The sequence below is a fragment of the Ctenopharyngodon idella genome, chromosome 5 (assembly GCF_019924925.1).
Source record: "Ctenopharyngodon idella isolate HZGC_01 chromosome 5, HZGC01, whole genome shotgun sequence".
In the NCBI taxonomy this organism is placed as follows: Eukaryota; Metazoa; Chordata; class Actinopteri; order Cypriniformes; family Xenocyprididae; genus Ctenopharyngodon; species Ctenopharyngodon idella.
In genome coordinates, this window is record NC_067224.1 from 44,526,288 (window position 1) to 44,545,147 (window position 18,860).

An 18,860-nucleotide genomic window follows, 5' to 3' on the forward strand; every position below is an offset into this window, starting at 1 on the left:
CTGCAAGAAGTTTTTTAAAAGTTGCATATGTTTTATGTCCTACAGGCTGAGTCCAGCTGAAATTGTTTGCCTGACTGAGTATTGTACTGTTATGAAACCTGTTGTGAAGGCATTGAACATTCTTCAGTCTGAGACCAACACACACATGGGGTGGCTCCTGCCAGTGATCTTCCAGTTACAAGCCAAACTCAGCAGACTGGAGACATCCACCAAGATGTGTCTGCCCCTTATCAGAGCAGTTCAGGATGGTGTCCAAAAGCGCTTTGGTGGGATGATGCATGACCCTGAACTGATTGCTGCCGCAATCCTTCTCCCAAAGTTCAAGAACACCTGGACTGAGAGGGCTGAAATCATAGAAGCAGGTATGATTTCACTGTTTTATATCATAGTGTAATCATTTGTTAATTTCAATCCCAGTTTTGTCTACTTTGTTACTACTCAATAATAGTGTTGTAAGTGCAGTAAAATTCATCTTTGCAGTTTCAGCGTTGACAGAAATATTCATTATGCATTGTTGTGTGTTGTCACTCAACAGGTCTGGTCTATGTGAGACAACACCTTGACCAGATGGCAGAGGCAGCGGTGGAGCAAGTAGGGCAACATTCATCAGATGAAGATGATTTCTTCTCCTCCATGAAGTCCAGAAGGTCACAAGGTACAGGGGAGCTAGATGGGTACCTTGCTTGTGTCTCAAACAAAATGGATCTGTTGAACTCATTTCCACACATCAAAAACCTTTCTCTCAAACTCAACACTGGTCTTCCTGCCTCAGCCGCCTGTGAGCGTCTCTTCAGCAGTGCTGGACTGTTGTTCACTGCAAGGATGAACTCTGCTAACTTTGAAAATCAGCTGCTGCTCAAACTTAACAAAAAGCTCATATAATAAGAATGAACACACAAATACACTGTAAAGATATACAGAAGGGCAGGGCAATTAAAAAAATAAATAAAAAGTTACCATGTTGTTCATTTGACATTTTGTTATTTGTCAGGTCTGTTATCTGAAAATGACACAGTTTTGTCTTAAATACTTGAAGGTCCCTGGCCCAGCTTAGATTTAAAGTTTTGTAGTACAACTCATTTGTATTTAAGAAAAGGATGCTCTACTGAATCCACAGTTCACAGCCATATTCAGTGGTTGTATTGTTTAAAATGTTTTATGGGATGATCTGCACTAAAATGACTCATATCTCCCTAAAAAAATTTAAATGGTTTTTATTTTTATTTATTTTATTTTATTACATTTTTTATTATTGCACTTTCATTTGTAATGGTGTTCCTTCAATTAAAAACAAATAGTTTGAGATTTATATCCCCTTTTTTGAACTACACTAGAATCCCCCACCCCACCCCCGCTGTTAAAAAAGTAACTTGGTAACTTTTACTCTGAGTAAATTTTTAATGAGATACTTTTTACTTTTACTTGAGTAGATTTTTAGACTGGTAACTTTACTTGTACTTAAGTAAAATTTTACTGAAGTAGCAGTACTTTTACTTGAAATTTTGTTACTCTTTCCACCTCTGTAAGCTGGCTATTATTAAACCTCTTATTAAAAAACCACAACTTGATCCTAGAGAATTAGTCAATTACAGGCCGATCAGGCTAGATTACTGTAACGCTCTACTGGGTGGTTGCCCTGCTCGCTTAATAAACAAACTACAGCTTGAACAAAACGCACAGCTAGAGTTCTGGCATACCCATAACACATTATCAATTGATGTTTTCAAATCCATTAAAGTATTGTTAGGCTGCATAAATTAGGTCAGCCGGAACTGGGAACACTTACTATAACACCAGATGTACTCGTTACTTCAGAAGAAGAATGGTATCTATGCTAATATTAGTCTCTCTGTTTATCCCAAGGTTTACAGTAGTCAGCCGGATCCGGGCCGTATCCAGGTGAGATCGAGGACGTGCGCCTAGACACGACGACAACGCAGCCCTGAAGTGTCAGCAGAGATTGTCAACTAGATCATCCCCTGTTAAGGCCTCATCGACACGACAGTCAGTGGCACAGATTCCCAACAAACTGTCCCATACTGGCGTGATGAATAAGATCCTCAACTAGATGGAACTGAAATAAATACTTTGACTGTTGCGATCCCAATCGGACTTATGAAAGCTGCCTGAATCATAATCATGCACTGTTCGCTGTTGGCCAGAGGAGAACTGGCCCCCTGACTAAACCTGGTTTCTCCCAAGGTTTTTTCTCCATTTTAACACCTGATTGCCACCTGATGTCACCTGTTGGAGTTTGGGTTCCTTGCGCTGTCGCCTTTGGCTTGCTTAGTTGGGGACACTTGACATTTGATATTCAACAGTGTTTTGATCTGCCTGCATCGACACCATTGTATGCGAACTGAACTGAGCTGGATGATGACATCACTGTTTACTCCAGTGCTGATATAGATAAATTAAATCAAGCATTCTGCATTAGTTCAGGCAGGCCTCGTAGTCAAGCTCCGCTATCAGCTGATTCGCAAATTCCAACCCCACCCATATCAGCTGATCTGATTTCTATGGACTCAATTGGCAACTCTCAAATAAGGCACATTACTTAAACGCAGCTTCCGTCTCTGTGCTTGCTTGGCTGCTTCCACTGCACGCTGCTTGCAATCAATCAAGATAAGTGAAATGGTCTTTTTATGCTATGTCTATCGTTTTCGTGTGATCTGCTTTATCAGTTCATTACGAATAACAATACATGAGGTTTAATTCACATGTCAGTGAACAGTGTTTTAATACTCAGAGTGATTTACTAAGCATATAAGAAGCTAGTCAATATGAGATTTGCTTTTATTCAGAGACGAGTTTTGCTGAACTCTATAAAAGGAAAGAGGATTTTCGCTTTGTATTCGCATATCAAACGAAGCTTCAGCAATCAAAGATTTTGTACAGCAGAATGCATAACAAATTCAGACTGCATGTTAGCGAATATCAACAGAAATAGATCGCTAGCAGATTTGCAGTTAAGTAGACGCTGTGTTTGTGTTACATGTGCACTCTGTTTTGGACTCATTTTGGACTTGTTGTTGTTCTATTTCCCGCCACTAGTCATTCACCATGGTAACTGATCACCTCATCATCACATCCAGCTGTGTCTAATTACCCACCTTGTTATCCCATGTATATATACCCTATGTTTTCAGTCCAGTGTTGTCCGGTATTGTTCATGTATGTGTTGGTGTATGTTCCTGCCTGTTCCTATATTCTTCTGTGGATTATCTAGTAAAAGACTTGTTTGGACTGTATCTCCTCGTCGTGTGCTTAATACACCAGCCATTGTAACAGAATACCGGACCCAACAGTTAAGACAGATTGCGGCGTGTTTTTTGTTTTCCGTATCAGTGTTTTTCGTGTTGCACTTTTCGTTACCGTCACGATGTACACACCCGCATTTCTGTTCCTCTGCTTTGAGCAGAAGGACCGCTCCCTCGAGGAACATTTGGACAATTTTTTGCTCCTCGCACCATTGACACATTACCCGGACAGCAGCCTGCAGGAGCCAGCGACCAGCGGAATGACCGAGCGTAACATCGGCACGGAGACGGAGCCCAGCGTGTCTGACCAGGTGTGTGAGTTTGCTGTTACCATCGCCGAGGGAGACAGTGTGGAAGACGAGGGGTTGGAAGGGAGCCCCGCCCACACTCCCGCCACTGAGAGTGAGTTCCAAGCAAGCACTATGGACTGTTGTGACTTTGGAGAGGATTCCCTACCTCAGTTAATTCCTCCTGAAACTATCATTTCCATTTTGGATGAAATGGTCCCGCCCAGCCTCCCTCTCCCACCTCCTCTCCAAAACCCTGATAATGACTTTGTTTGTTCTAGTCCCTCTACTATTCAACCTGTTCTCCAGCCCACAACCTTGCCTGCTACCCAGCCCTCGCTGTCTCACATCATGCCCTCAGCTCTACACCAGCCTCCTCTCAGTGGTGTGGCTACACCTGGGGCGATGAGGATTCTGCGGCTCCGCCTCTGGCCTCAGGTCACGTTGTTACACCTCGGCTCATCGTCCTGACTCCTCCGCCGCTGCTCCTTCCACCCTCGTCTACAGCAGTGACCATCGAGCGTTCGGCTCCACTGGACTCCCTTGGTCCTGCGACTCCGCCTGGGTCAGACATCGCCATCACATCGCCACGGACCTACGGGTCGTTCGAGTTTCTCCAACCCTCCACCCCTACGGCTCCGATGGGCTCCGCCTTCCCTCAGACTCCGCCTCGGCCCTCAGTCGTTCCAGCTCCACCTCAGCCCTCTGGTACCCTGCTGCTGCCTCGGGGGGTCGTCGCTGCGACTCCGTCGCGGACCTCGAGACCATCGGCATCACTCCGCTCCTTCGGCTCTCTGTCTTCGCCCCAGGATCCATCTACATCGGCTGCGCTGCTTCCACGCCTCCCCAAGGTTGTTTGGAGCGATTCACCACCTCGGCTCCTCCCTCCAGCAACGCCGCCGTGGGTCGCTGTCCTGGCTGTGGCCTGGAGCAACATCTGGACTCCTCTGCTCAAGGCTATTCACTGGATTTCTCCACCATCTTCACCTCCCTGGACTTCACCACCTTCTGCACCTCTCTGGACTCCTGCACTTCGCCTCCTCCCGGTTAGCCATCCGCCTCCTGAGCCACCTCCTACACCATCTTCTGCATCTCATCTTCATCTTCCCCTCTCCACGGCGCGAGGACGCGCCTTGCCGGGAGGGGGCGATATGTTACATGTGCACTCTGTTTTGGACTCATTTTGGACTTGTTGGTGTGTGTATGTGTGTATGTGTATATATATATATATATTACACACACCCTATGTTTTCAGTCCAGTGTTGTCCGGTATCGTTCATGTATGTGTTGGTGTATGTTCCTGTATTCTTCTGTGGATTATCTAGTAAAAGACTTGTTTGGACTGTATCTCCAGGGTCCAGCTTTCAGAGTTCAGGTCCAGCTTAAGTAAGTTCATTGTGATAAAAGCTTCGAGTTAAGAAGCGTTTTTCGGCAAAATTTGATGAAAGCCTCAAACGCTTCAGAAAGCCTTGGTTTCCCATCACCAATTTTAACAGCTTATTGATGCAGCTGCACTTCCTTAGACCGCTCGGGCTAAGATTGAGTGGAGGGGTCTTTGCATGCTCTCGCGGCCATATGTAATTTATGAAATAAAGTGTTCATACTGCTGTGAGGACCGACAGTCGGTTACACGCTGCTGGGTTTTGGAAGTGACATCTACATATATGTGAGATTCACTATCAAAATGCATGGACTGACACAACATTGCAAGGGACAGAGATATGCCAAGTAGTAATGCATTAATGTTAACACGGACTAATAGGATAATAGAATATTAGTTTCAGAAGCTGTTGCTTGCTCAATAGTATCTGCATTAGAGCACCCTCACTAAATTCGGGAAAAATTCTGGATTCCAGAACCGGACTTGGCATTCACGTCTAAACCTTTTCTTTTAATCTACGAATCATCAAACAAAGCCTTGTTTGTTTTAAGAAGGGTGTTTACAGTTTTGCATAGTTTTTACATATTAAGTTTATGCAGCAGCAGCAAGCCATTTACATAAAAAATTACTGCGACTAAGCATAGTGGACATGAGAGATGTTCACTGATGGGCTTTCTCATATATAGACATTTTCCGGGGCTCAACTATTTTCAACGCCTTTTCCCAATGGGCTGATATTTTCATTTAACCATGTGTTTCGGGCTGGTTTCAGCTGAATGAGTGTTAGACGCATGCTATCATCTGCTCTCCAAATGACCTCCACATTTAGTATAGAGGGTTTGTTGTGATCTTGTGTTTTAATGGTCATTGGTTTGCTAGTGTATGGCAATGAGCTGCTATCCGTGCCTGCTAACACCTTGTCAAACGCTCTGTTGTAATTGAATCCCATTGTGATAGCTTTATTCTGTGGGGTAAACACTGGTCTAGAACATTGTTCTTTGCAACAATGAGGAACCGTTCATATTAATAAGGGACTCTCTTCAGTCCAGATTACAAACAGATTTGAAGTTGCCTTATTGGTTCAGTCATGGTTAAATTCATATTTCGGACTGCTCACATTCCATGCTTAAACAACCAATTTCTGATTCTCTGTCTCGGTTTGAATTTCAGAAATTCCACCTCCTGTGTCCAGAGGCAGTGCCATCAGCCTGGTCTGCCCCCCTTTCAGCCAAGATGTACTAGACTAGATATGACCCTTGACCCTTGTATGACTGCTTGTTTGGTCTCACTTCAGTTCTTCTGTGCCACTTTCTCCATAGCTGTACTGCCTTCAACCAAAAGTATGGTCACCTGCGCTGCCTGGATCCATGCACCATCAGTGTACTAGAAAATCCATCTATTTGTTTCCTGCTAACGGGCTTTAAGAGAGAACTCAAGTCAATGATCAGCTTTTACCTTTTGCTCACGGTTTTCTCAGAGGTGGCGAGTTTTCCACATGCACAGATTCTTTTAATCTGTCACATGACCTCACAATTTCTGATGTATCAATTTATTCGCACCACTTCATATTTCTAAAGCACTCTAAAACTGATAGGAACAAGAAAGGAATAGTCGTTTTTACTTCTGAATCTAACTCTGCTTTTATCCTCTGTCATCTATGTTGGGCTACTTTTTTTGTTTTGTTTGAGTGATCTGAATACATGTGTTCTCGGCCAAATCGGCTTATACATTAAAGATTGCATATGACCGAACATTTCACTGTACCAATCTTTTTTATGGATCCTAAAATTTTGCATACAGGACAAATGAGCTGCCCTGAGTCCAAACCCATGGGGTTCATCATCACATACATGCGGTTACATGCATGAATCCTGTCAGACAAGCTGTCCGACTTCGCCCTGATCTGATTTCCTTATATTTCACAACTCGAGGGAATTTTTTTTTGTGGATGACGTCATTACGCACACCATTTTATTGGTAAAAGGCCAATTAGATGGAAACAGGCTGGTGAGAGCAAATTTCGCGATTTCTTTTTTAGGCGTATTCACTTTGTCGATAAATAAAATGCAAAAATTGGATGGAAACGTGAAACTTCATTGTTTTGGAAATAATCCATTAAACAAGTTGCGATTTGAGGAGTGTGCACTAATATTTTCAGCTCCATTCGTTTGCGCATTGTCTTAAGGACACGCCCACAATAGGGGAAATATCATGAATGTTCATGTAGCTACACCCACTGGAACAGTTTTTTACTGGAAATTCAGTTAGTTCATGCGTTCATGACCTCAAGGCTAGATTACTGTAACGCTCTACTGGGTGGTTGCCCTGCTCGCTTGATAAACAAACTACAGCTCGTACAAAAAGCAGCAGCTAGAGTTCTTACTAGAACTAGGAAGTATGACCATATTAGCCCAGTTCTGTCAACACTGCATTGGCTCCCTGTTAAACATCGTATAGATTTTAAAATCTTTCTAATTACTTACAAAGCACTAAATGGTTTAGCTCCCCAGTACCTGAGTGAGCTCTTAACGCATTATAGTCCTTCATGTCTATTGTGATCTCAGAATTCAGGCCAGTTGATAATATCTAGAATATCAAAATCAACCGCAGGTGGTAGATCCTTCTCCTATTGGGCACCTAAACTCTGGAACAATCTTCCTAGCATTGTTCGGGAAGCAGACACACTCTGTCAGTTTAAATCTAGACTAAAAACGCATCTCTTTACCCTGGCATACCCATAACACATTATCAATTGATGTTTTCAAATCCAATAAAGGATCGTTAGGCTGCATAAATTAGGTCATCCGGAACTGTGTTCTCGTGCGCATGGAAAAGTTTTGAAGATATACTGATAATTTATAATAACTGATGTTATTTAATGATACTATAGATAGACTGCACTTTGTAGATTACTTTAACGAAAACAACTGTTTTGCATAACGTGCCATGTTTGCTGTTCTCGCATTTACGAGACTTTGACCAGCGGATGTCGCTAGCGTGCCACGCCCTTCTGCTCCGCTGCTCTGCGCATGCGTAGAAGTTTCTCGTTATTGTGAGAAAGTTTCTCGTTATTGTGAGAAAGTTTCTCGTTATTATGAGAAACTAAATCATTATTATGAGAAAGTTTCTCATTATTATGAGAAACCAAGTCATTATTATCAGAAAGTTTCTCATTATTATAAGATACTAAGTCATAATTATGAGAAAGTTTCTCATTATTACGAGAAAGTTTCTCGTTATTATGAGAAACTAAGTCATAATTATGAGAAAGTTTCTCATTATTATGAGATACTAAGTCATTATTACGAGAAACTTTCTCAATATAATGAGATACTAAGTCATAATTATGAGAAAGTTTCTCATTATTATGACTTACAGAATTATATTTTTTTACTCAATTGTGGCGGAAACGGGCTTCCATACTGAACTCTATAAAAGGAAAGAGGATTTTCGCTTTGTATTCGGATATCAAACGAAGCTTCAGCAATCAAAGATTTTGTACAGCAGAATGCATAACAAATTCAGACTGCATGTTAGCGAATATCAACAGAAATAGATCGCTAGCAGATTTGCAGTTAAGTAGATGCTGTGTTTGCTTACTATTTGCACCTTATGATTAAATGCAAACAATGTATTCATCTGTTTAGGAAGTATGCTAGCAGCTGCAATCAAGCGATTATATTGGGCATATATATACACAATATCATAACTATGGGACGAACAGCGATTTATGATAATGACGTATTCGTCAGTGTATTGGTAGACTTCACTGCTGTCATGTAAGAATATTGTTTCAACTTACCGAGTGTGCCGAGGCAGTTCCAGGTATTCTCATCGAAGCAAGAGCACAGTTAATGCTGTAATCATATCATTTTGGTAAACGTTTTTACTGGTTCTTTGGCTCTGGAGGGTGTTTAGTTTGCGGTCATCAGGTGTTCACTATATCAGTCACAGTCACTACTGCTGGACCGTGGTGATGGTATGGTAATACCGGGACTCCGAAGCTCTGACACAGTTTTCAAAGCACTATTGTATCACACCAAAGACTAGATATATGGACTATGATCACACGCTGTGCCACTGCTTGAAATATCAATACCACGTGATTGATTGACGTTTTGAAGCTTCGAACGTCATGCAGTATCGGAAGATCAGGACAGCTGCTTAAAATTTTTAAAAATTGGCGCTTTGCGAGCTGCCGCATTAAAGGGAAATGCATTTATTTTTTTAACAGAATATAAGGGTTAATATTTATTCAGACTTCCAATGTTTTGTTTGGTCACACGCTTTTTCAAAACGTATAGGCTAACTGCTGCAGTGATTTGTTAGATAAGGTGGAGAAAACAAGTCTGACCACAGATATTGCTAATGCACATTAAGTCAAGTCACCTTTATTTATATAGAGCTTTTACTATGCAGATTGTGTCAAAATAGTGTTAACAGAAAAACAATTGGCTGCACAGCAGCTCTAGAATAAATTCATGTCATTTAAGTAAGTTCAGGTCCAGCTTAAGTAAGTTCATTGTGATAAAAGCTTCGAGTTAAGAAGCGTTTTTTGGCAAAATTTGATGAAAGCCTCAAACGCTTCAGAAAGCCTTGGTTTCCCATCACCAATTTTAACAGCTTATTGATGCAGCTGCACTTCCTTAGACCGCTCGGGCTAAGATTGAGTGGAGGGGTCTTTGCATGCTCTCGCGGCCATATGTAATTTATGAAATAAAGTGTTCATACTGCTGTGAGGACCGACAGTCGGTTACACGGTGTGGGGTTTTGGAAGTGACATCTACATATATGTGAGGTTCACTATCAAAATGCATGGACTGACATAACATTGCAAGGGACAGAGATATGCCAAGTAGTAATGCATTAATGTTAACACGGACTAATAGGATAATAGAATATTAGTTTCAGAAGCTGTTGCTTGCTCAATAGTATCTGCATTAGAGCACCCTCACTAAATTCGGGAAAAATTCTGGATTCCAGAACCGGGCTTGGCATTCACGTCTAAACCTTTTCTTTTAATCTACGAATCATCAAACAAAGCCTTGTTTGTTTTAAGAAGGGTGTTTACAGTTTTGCATAGTTTTTACATATTAAGTTTATGCAGCAGCAGCAAGCCATTTACATAAAAAATTAAGCATAGTGGACATGAGAGATGTTCACTGATGGGCTTTCTCATGTATAGACATTTTCCGGGGCTCAACTATTTTCAACGCCTTTTCCCAATGGGCTGATATTTTCATTTAACCATGTGTTTCGGGCTGGTTTCAGCTGAATGAGTGTTAGACGCATGCTATCATCTGCTCTCCAAATGACCTCCACATTTAGTATAGAGGGTTTGTTGTGATCTTGTGTTTTAATGGTCATTGGTTTGCTAGTGTATGGCAATGAGCTGCTATCCGTGCCTGCTAACACCTTGTCAAACGCTCTGTTGTAATTGAATCCCATTGTGATAGCTTTATTCTGTGGGGTAAACACTGGTCTAGAACATTGTTCTTTGCAACAATGAGGAACCGTTCATATTAATAAGGGACTCTCTTCAGTCCAGATTACAAACAGATTTGAAGTTGCCTTATTGGTTCAGTCATGGTTAAATTCATATTTCAGGCTGCTCACATTCCATGCTTAAACAACCAATTTCTGATTCTCTGTCTCGGTTTGAATTTCAGAAATTCCACCTCCTGTGTCCAGAGGCAGTGCCATCAGCCTGGTCTGCCCCCCTTTCAGCCAAACTGTACTAGACTAGATATGACCCTTGACCCTTGTATGACTGCTTGTTTGGTCTCACTTCAGTTCTTCTGTGCCACTTTCTCCATAGCTGTACTGCCTTCAACCAAAAGTATGGTCACCTGCGCTGCCTGGATCCATGCACCATCAGTGTACTAGAAAATCCATCTATTTGTTTCCTGCTAACGGGCTTTAAGAGAGAACTCAAGTCCATGATCAGCTTTTACCTTTTGCTCACGGTTTTCTCAGAGGTGGCGAGTTTTCCACATGCACAGATTCTTTTAATCTGTCACATGACCTCACAATTTCTGATGTATCAATTTATTCGCACCACTTCATATTTCTAAAGCACTCTAAAACTGATAGGAACAAGAAAGGAATAGTCGTTTTTACTTCTGAATCTAACTCTGCTTTTATCCTCTGTCATCTATGTTGAGCTACCTGAGGAGCCGTCCACAAGCTGGTCAGCAGGATGCATTATTTGCCACGGAGGAGGGAAAGCCCATGTCCAGGGCCTGGTTTGCCTCCCATCTACGCCCTCTCTGCAATGCTACGACCTTCCCCAGAGCTTCCTTCATTCACTGTGCTATGTGCTGCTACAACTGCAGCTTCCTCCACTCTTGTCTCTACATTGAAAGCCATGGGGCGATGGTCTTCAGCTGCTTATGAATGTTACCTCCGGCCCGATGCTCGAGCCATCCTTGAGAAAAGCAATGGGTGCTGCTCCCTGATCCATGGCTTGAAAATAAATATTATGGCTTCAATAGCTGTTGGGGCTATTTACATTTAAATACTGTAAATTTGACCGCAGATGCGTGATGACGCTGCGTGTGCTTGGTGCGTGTCCACTGGCAAGGAGCAGAGCGAGCGTTTTCAATTAGTTTCTTTGAAGTTGAGTGTGAAGTTCGGAAAAGCTGAAGCAAATTACATTCACGGGATTCATTGCACAAGGTATGAGAGAGCTGTGAGAAACGTGTGCTTTACTTGATGTTACACTTGCTGTTTGTGGTTTCACCCACCGGTAGGCCTATTTTCTGTACAAATGCTCTATGAAGGCATCATTTATGTTGTTTGGAATGCCGTGGGCTTATATATTGATATTATTATATATTGATTATATATTAAAATATGAAATTCGCTGACGAAAGGCTGCTTTTGATTTCAAATTCTCACGTGCGCTTTGTGAAGAGCGCTTATGCATGCGACTCGTGCTTAAATGTACTTGCTTCTCAAAATGCTTTTGACGCAAAATAAACTGTTTCAATCATTAGCTCTTGCTACATTCCTCATGCTAGCTTCACATAGATCGATTGGCTCTTAAATTCAGTTAGATTAGCTTTCTGAAACGCTCATTTTGGATCCTCGGCTGGCTCTTTGATTTAGCAGGAAGAGCCAGGGAGGATTGCCTGGTATGGTCTGTTTGGGGGGGATTTTGTGCTGCTCTCCCAGTTAAAAAAATGGGAGGTAGTCCCCAGAAGCTGCTGCTGTTCCCGGTCTTAGCTTTCATGGAGCTCATGAAAAGGACGGGGAATTTAGAACAGAGCCATACTGCCAAATGTAACTTCAGCAAAATATGCCAATAAAAAATTGACTAAAAAGTTTGTCTCTGGTAATGTTTTGACTTAAGTGGTCCTGACTGAACTAAATTAATAACTATTGTAAGGCCCGCCCAATCGGCCCAACGGCAAGGTGGCAAGGTGGCAAGGTGGTTTAATTCCAATTAAACTCTTATCTGACTCCATTTTATTATGACCTCGAATTTAGGTTGGAATGTCAATTGATTATTGGTCATTTGTATAATAGTTTAGCTACACATTTGACTCTTACTTTTTACTCTTATTATTCTCATTCATTCGGGTGCTAGAGTTGCACAGGGTCCTCGCAACAGCCGTTCATTTATTATGCGGGCCCACGGTCACAAACTGGCCAGGATGGTCATAGATAGAGGTAATTGACTATACTATTTAGAGGGTTGCTCCCATGCTTACTCACTCTAAGAGTATTTTATTTAGTCCCCATAGATCTGTGTATACTTGAATTAAAGCAACATTATCTCTAGTCAGAGGTCATGACCACTACTCCAGATATAAGCCGACCAATACTTTCCCTAATAGTAGTTTTGGTATGGTCATGCATGGTTTCCCATGTACACTTAGCTAGAGTAACATTACATTAAACAGAGGTAAGGCTCACCCTATTTAGGTTGGTCGGTCAACATTCTGTTGTCCTAAAGGGAAATTCCCTTTATTAGCCTTCACAGTCCAAGTACACTTGAACTAATGCCAAGCATTAGTCAGAGCTCTAAAATCTCAGCTGGCGTGCCCCAATGTTCCACTCAAAACTGGACTTTAGTCTGTTACTAACCTGACGCAGATATGAAGGAAGGACAGGATGGAAAGAAACTTTCCCGCATCTTCACTGAGGGCCAGCACACTGTTTACAGTCTACATATGGTCATCAGTTCTCATTTTCTCTATTAGGGATGGTGGCAAAACTTTATCTAGTAAGAATGACACCATTTTTTTTAGTAATCTTGACTAAATGAATTTAAGTTCTTACAACACATTATTTCAAACAAATTTGATTTTATTGGAAAAATGTAATTCGATTTCATGGAAAAGTTTTCCTTAATTTAATGAAGTTCGTTCAACAGCTTTTTTTGAATGTGCACAAATAAAATGTTTAGGTCACAGCTGTGTCTCTGAGAAAAAAAAATTACCAGAGATTTGATCTTTTTGATCGTTTTGGTGTTATTGAACTCTGAAACCAGAATGAATAACTTTTTTTTGTTTTGTTTGAGTGATCTGAATATATGCGTTCTCGGCCAAATCGGCTTATACATTAAAGATTGCATATGACCAAACATTTCACCATACCAATCTTTTTTATGGATCCTAAAATTTTGCATACAGGACAAATGAGCTGCCCTGAGTCCAAACCCATGGGGTTCATCATCACATACATGCGGTTACATGCATGAATCCTGTCAGACAAGCTGTCCGACTTCGCCCTGATCTGATTTCCTTATATTTCATAATTTAGTAATAGGCCAATTATTTTTGAAAGCAGTTGGCCTATTTGCGATAAATGAGAAATTGACAACTTGAGGGATTTTTTTTTTTGCAGATGACGTCATTACGCACACCATTTTATTGGTAAAAGGCCAATTAGATGGAAACAGGCTGGTGAGAGCAGATTTCGCAATTTCTTTTTTAGGCGTATTCACTTTGTCGATAAATAAAATGCAAAAATTGGATGGAAACGTGAAACTTCATTGTTTTGGAAATAATCCATTAAACAAGTTGCGATTTGAGGAGTGTGCACTAATATTTTCAGCTCCATTCGTTTGCGCATTGTCTTAAGGACACGCCCACAATAGGGGAAATATCATGAATGTTCATGTAGCTACACCCTGTAAGGAACCCCGCATCGGCCCAAAAACGGAATCCGACGGCCTGGGCGAAGGTTAACGCGTGTATGCCTTTTCAGCGCATCTGTGAAGTTCACTTAATTTCACTTGTTTAATCTGACTCCAATTTTAAATGATTATTACTCTTAGGTTTTGTTCCCAATTGGAAATTAATCATTTGTTATGTATTAATTTAGATTTTTGATTATTCTGGGTATCTCATATTTTCAATTATTCGTTCATTACGATATTACCCATATCACTTAGAAAAGTCACTTCGGCCGGTGAGTGCCTTTCACGATCACAAATTCGCCAGTTCTGATCTTAGTCAGAGGGTGCAGAGTTTACTAATGCATTTGAGTCGAACCGCCACATGCTTGTTCATACAAAAACACAGTTTTCTTAGTCACGATACTGCAACTTGCTAAGCCAGCTGATAGATAAAAATCAAAAAAGTCCCATGATGTGCTAACATGCTCCTTTCATGGGCCTTTAGTTTGAATCTATCCTGACGCAGATTTGCGGAAATATGGACTCCAATAATCTACTGGTCATAATGATTTCAGAAGAATCCAGAGTAAATCAAATATAACATTTTATTTGTCAAGTAAAAATGTATCATGTCAATTTCATAGTTGGACAATTAGAAGCCAATTCAGAAATAAATGCATAACATCAATTGAAATGCACATGCACACAGTGGTGGATTAGTGTTTGAAGACACTTGTCCATCACTGTGTGGGGGTCTCTGGCTACAGAAAATCCCCCCTGACTGCTTTGCACTTTACCTTATATACAGACCAGAACAAAAGGGTTGTAAATATTTATTACACCAACACCTGTTTTGTGGGAGAGGAGTGGGTGTTTCAACACCCAAAAGGAGGACAGAATTCTCCTTAGTTTTTAATCTTCTTCATAATACCAGTGACTGCTGTGAAATTGAGACCATTTTACCAATCGCACTGAGACATTTAAAATGATACCAAACATGAAAGGAAAAAACAATAGATACACCAGATCTTAGAGAACTTTCAGTGACTTGAGTCAGGGGGAAAGGAAGGAGGGTGTGTGTGTGTGTGTTGTGTGTGTTGGGGGGAGGGCTATTGCATCCTGTAGATGTGTGAGGGCAAGGCGTTGTCCTATGCTATTTCTTTGAGATCTTCTCACACCAGATGAGTTTTATTGCTTTATTGCAGGGTGCTTGATCTCAGTTTTTGTCTTAGCAGGAAAATCAAGTCTTACAACCCATTGGAACATTTTTTTACTGGAAATGAATATTACACAACACCCCCAAAGTGAAACTCCACCTATTCATTCAGCCCTTTTATGTCATGTGATTTTGGGAGCATAAATAGTGGATCAGAATCAATCTGTGAGACAGACTGCCTGATAATACAGTTTATTTCATCACCAGCTTTGATCACCAGCATACTGCAGAAATGTCAGCGTGTGGTGGCTTTATCCCAGAGAAGCCTGTCACTCCAGAGGAGGTGAAGATCTGCCGTGAGGTATGAGACAGAAATGTAGTAAATGGAGTTTTTGTTAAAACAGTAAAATAATCTTGGTGCTGTAAAATGTTTTTGGGGAAATTATTTGTTGTCATTTTTAAAAGAACTGTTTTACTTTTCACTTAATGTCACAATACTTTTTACATGAGTTTTCTGATATCTGAATGATAGATGTGACTCTCTAGAGACTAATAAATTCAATCTTATTAAAATAATAATAATATAGATGAATATAAAATGTGCATTTGTTTATTCAGATGAAGCCATTCATAGAGGCGAAGGCTGGAGCCAATTTTAGGGCTTACATTCCTTTAAGCTTTAGGACTCAGGTTGTGGCCGGAGTAAAGTATCTGGTGAAGGTAATTGAGTGTTTTGTTTTTTATTGATTTTGAGCTTGTGAATTCATCACTGAAACTCTTCCAAGGCACAATTTGTATGTTTCTAATATCAACAAGCCAACTGTGGCAGTGTGTCTTAAACAGGTGCGATGTGTCCAGTAATTTTTCCATCCTCTCTGAAAGGTAAAATGCATCATGTGACAGTATAAAGTTTCTCTGCATTTGTAGCCTAAAAGAGAAGAGAAAAGTTTTCTCAACTTTGTAGAGCTCCTGGACACACAAATCTAGTCAGCAATGGACACTGTAACAGAACTCACAGAAATTTGCTTGCTGTCATAAAAAAAAATGAATGCATTTAGTTCGCTATCAATGTGAACAGGGTTTTATATGAAAGAGATCACTTATAAATCTGTGTGGATCTCTCTCTCTCTCAGGTGTACGTTGGAGTGGATAAGTGCGTTCATGTGATGATATTTCAAGCTCTCCCCTGCAATGGAGGGAAACTGACTGTGACTGGAGTCCAGCACCCTAAAACCGCCAGTGAACCTCTGATCCCCTTTGATCACTAACCACATGCAGAAAACAATCTGTCTTCTCTAATAACAGACACACACAATGATCTGCCATACTGTATAGAGGAACTATTGAAAACTGTTTCATTCCTCAATATTAAACTCAATATTCAAACTCTCAGTGCCTGTGTCAGTGTGTTTATCTGAAGATGTGAACAACACCAAATTTACTTCACTTTACTAAAATAGTTTTATGCTGAAATAATAAACAAAGACATAAAAAAAAATCCTCATTCCAAATTTTTAAAAACAAAAAGTAAAATAAAATAATGTAAGATGACATTCATTTTTTTATTTTTATTTTAAGATTTAATTGACTGTCTGCATGTCTCTTTTAAAGGGAAAAAATGCATGATTCCCAAACAGGTGTATGTGGAAAGATTTTGATGTTGCTTTCTTAAAGCTTTAAAAAACAAAAGCTCTTAAAACTTTAAAACTTTAATGATAATTCTACATGATATATAACACGAGAAAACAGGAGAATGTGAGGTTTGGTGTTGATAAAGGGAACTTGAGCCTTACTGATGGGGCTGTGGAGGCTGGGAAACACCAGCAAAAAACAAAATAACCAAGAAATTAGCAATGACACACAATACTCTCTCCAGGCTAGCTTATATTTGATTAGGCCACAGATACATTCGTAGATGTTTATTTCAGGTATTATTGTTGTTGACACACTGCAGTAGTAACCTGTAAAACTAATCAAACTATTCATATTCAAGTTAAAGCCTCACAAATGAAAAAAAAAACAGCTAAAGACATCAAAGAGTACAAAACTGTATTAGCCTAAAGTGGTATAGGTTATTCACTTATTGTTTGCTCTGTTGTGTCCTTATTTATCTAAAATGCCTGTAATCAATCAGGTAAAACAGCTCAGAAAATGTATTAAAAAACTGAATATTACATATCAGGCTATACAGTGGTGTAGTCTACGTGATACACAGGTGTACACCGTATCATGACAAAAATGATGCAATATTGATATGCGCACGCGCAGTAAGTCTGGGTTGGACAATCTGACATGGTAGGATGAAATATATATATATATAAAATAATTAATTAATAATTCCTTACATTTATATAACGCTTTTCTGGGTACTCAAAGCGCTTTACATATGGAAGGGGGAATCTCCTCAACCACCACCAATGTGCAGCATCCACCTGGATGATGCGACGGCAGCCATATTGCGCCAGAACGCCCACCACACACCAGCTTATTGGTGGAGAGGAGACAGACATCATAATCTTTAGGAGTAACTGTAATATTATATTTACTGCGAAATGAAGATTAGGTCAACATGAGTCCATCATGGTTAAAAAGTTGCCTTAATAAACTAAAAATTCTTCTTTAGTACTTCTTAAGATAATCTTAAGAACATCTAAGTGTACTCAACTGCCATTTTGAGACACCATGAATATGAACTAAATGTTTTGTAGTACACTTGAACCCATAAATGGCTACTATAAGTGGCAACTAAATACAGTTTTTAATACAGAGATATGTTAAAAGCATTTTAGTTCAGATTCATGAATCCTCAGAACAGTTGAGTACACTTAGATGTTTTTGAGATTATCTTAAGAAGTACTAAAGAAGAATTTTTAGTACACCAAGTACAAAATTAGTGTGTGAAAATAGAGCACTTTAATGGCTCGTTTCCACTGAGTGGTACGGTTCAGTTCAGTACAGTTCGGTACAGTTCGGAACGGTACACCCTGAACAGGCTTGCGTTTCCACCGCCAACAGTACCTTTAATTGATAGGCGTGGTGTAGCCGGAAAGTAGCGATCGATGTCATTCTCGCGCAAAGAAGAAAACGACACAGTAAACAACAATGGATACAGCAGATCTCGTTCTTGCTTCTCAGCTTGAGGCTGTCTGTCACAAGAAGAAGACAAGCTTTGCTTGCTGCATGCCAACATTCTGCGTTTCATAATACCAAGTACGCAAAGTTCAGACGTCCATGCAGAAGCACAAGCGTCAATAGCGGAGACGCGGAGGAGAAAACCCGCGTAATTTAAAAACGACTTCATTGTGTCATGAAATGTAGTTTTAAAAGTTTTTTTTAGGCGAGAATGTAGTTGTTTAAAGCTCAAATCTGTGGTAAAGATAGCGCCTATTTGAAAATTTGATCTGACGTTGTCAGAGTTGTGAGATCCAGGTGATCACCGGGCGCTCAGTGCTAATGTACCTGTAGGATAGTGACCATTAGGGGGAGCTAGAGGAAGTAGGAAGGCTGATGTGTATGTAGGCAAGAGAAGTAATAAAGAAGTATGTTCACCTACAAATGTGTGCATCTGATATACACTACATCTGGCGACGAGGATTAAAGCTCTTGGATGAAGGCACTTTAATGTGGATTGTTCTTCAGATTTTAAGAT

The 18,860-nt window shown here is 40.4% G+C and overlaps 1 protein-coding gene across 2 annotated transcripts in view; it reads left to right on the forward strand.

Moving 5' to 3' along the window:
* Positions 1 to 15,409: 15,409 nt before the first annotated feature.
* Positions 15,410 to 18,860, forward strand: part of LOC127512290 (cystatin-B-like) — a 50,327-nt gene continuing 46,876 nt past the window's right edge. Inside the window, exons 1-3 of one of the 2 annotated variants that reach the window (XM_051893074.1) lie at positions 15,410 to 15,572; positions 15,830 to 15,931; positions 16,345 to 16,603. In XM_051893074.1, coding sequence (XP_051749034.1) covers positions 15,504 to 15,572; positions 15,830 to 15,931; positions 16,345 to 16,479 — 306 coding nt within the window. In that variant the 5' untranslated portion in view covers positions 15,410 to 15,503 and the 3' untranslated portion in view covers positions 16,480 to 16,603. Of the gene's footprint in view, positions 15,573 to 15,829; positions 15,932 to 16,344; positions 16,604 to 18,860 lie in introns of those variants that run through there. The other variant, XM_051893075.1, reaches the window with a different exon arrangement.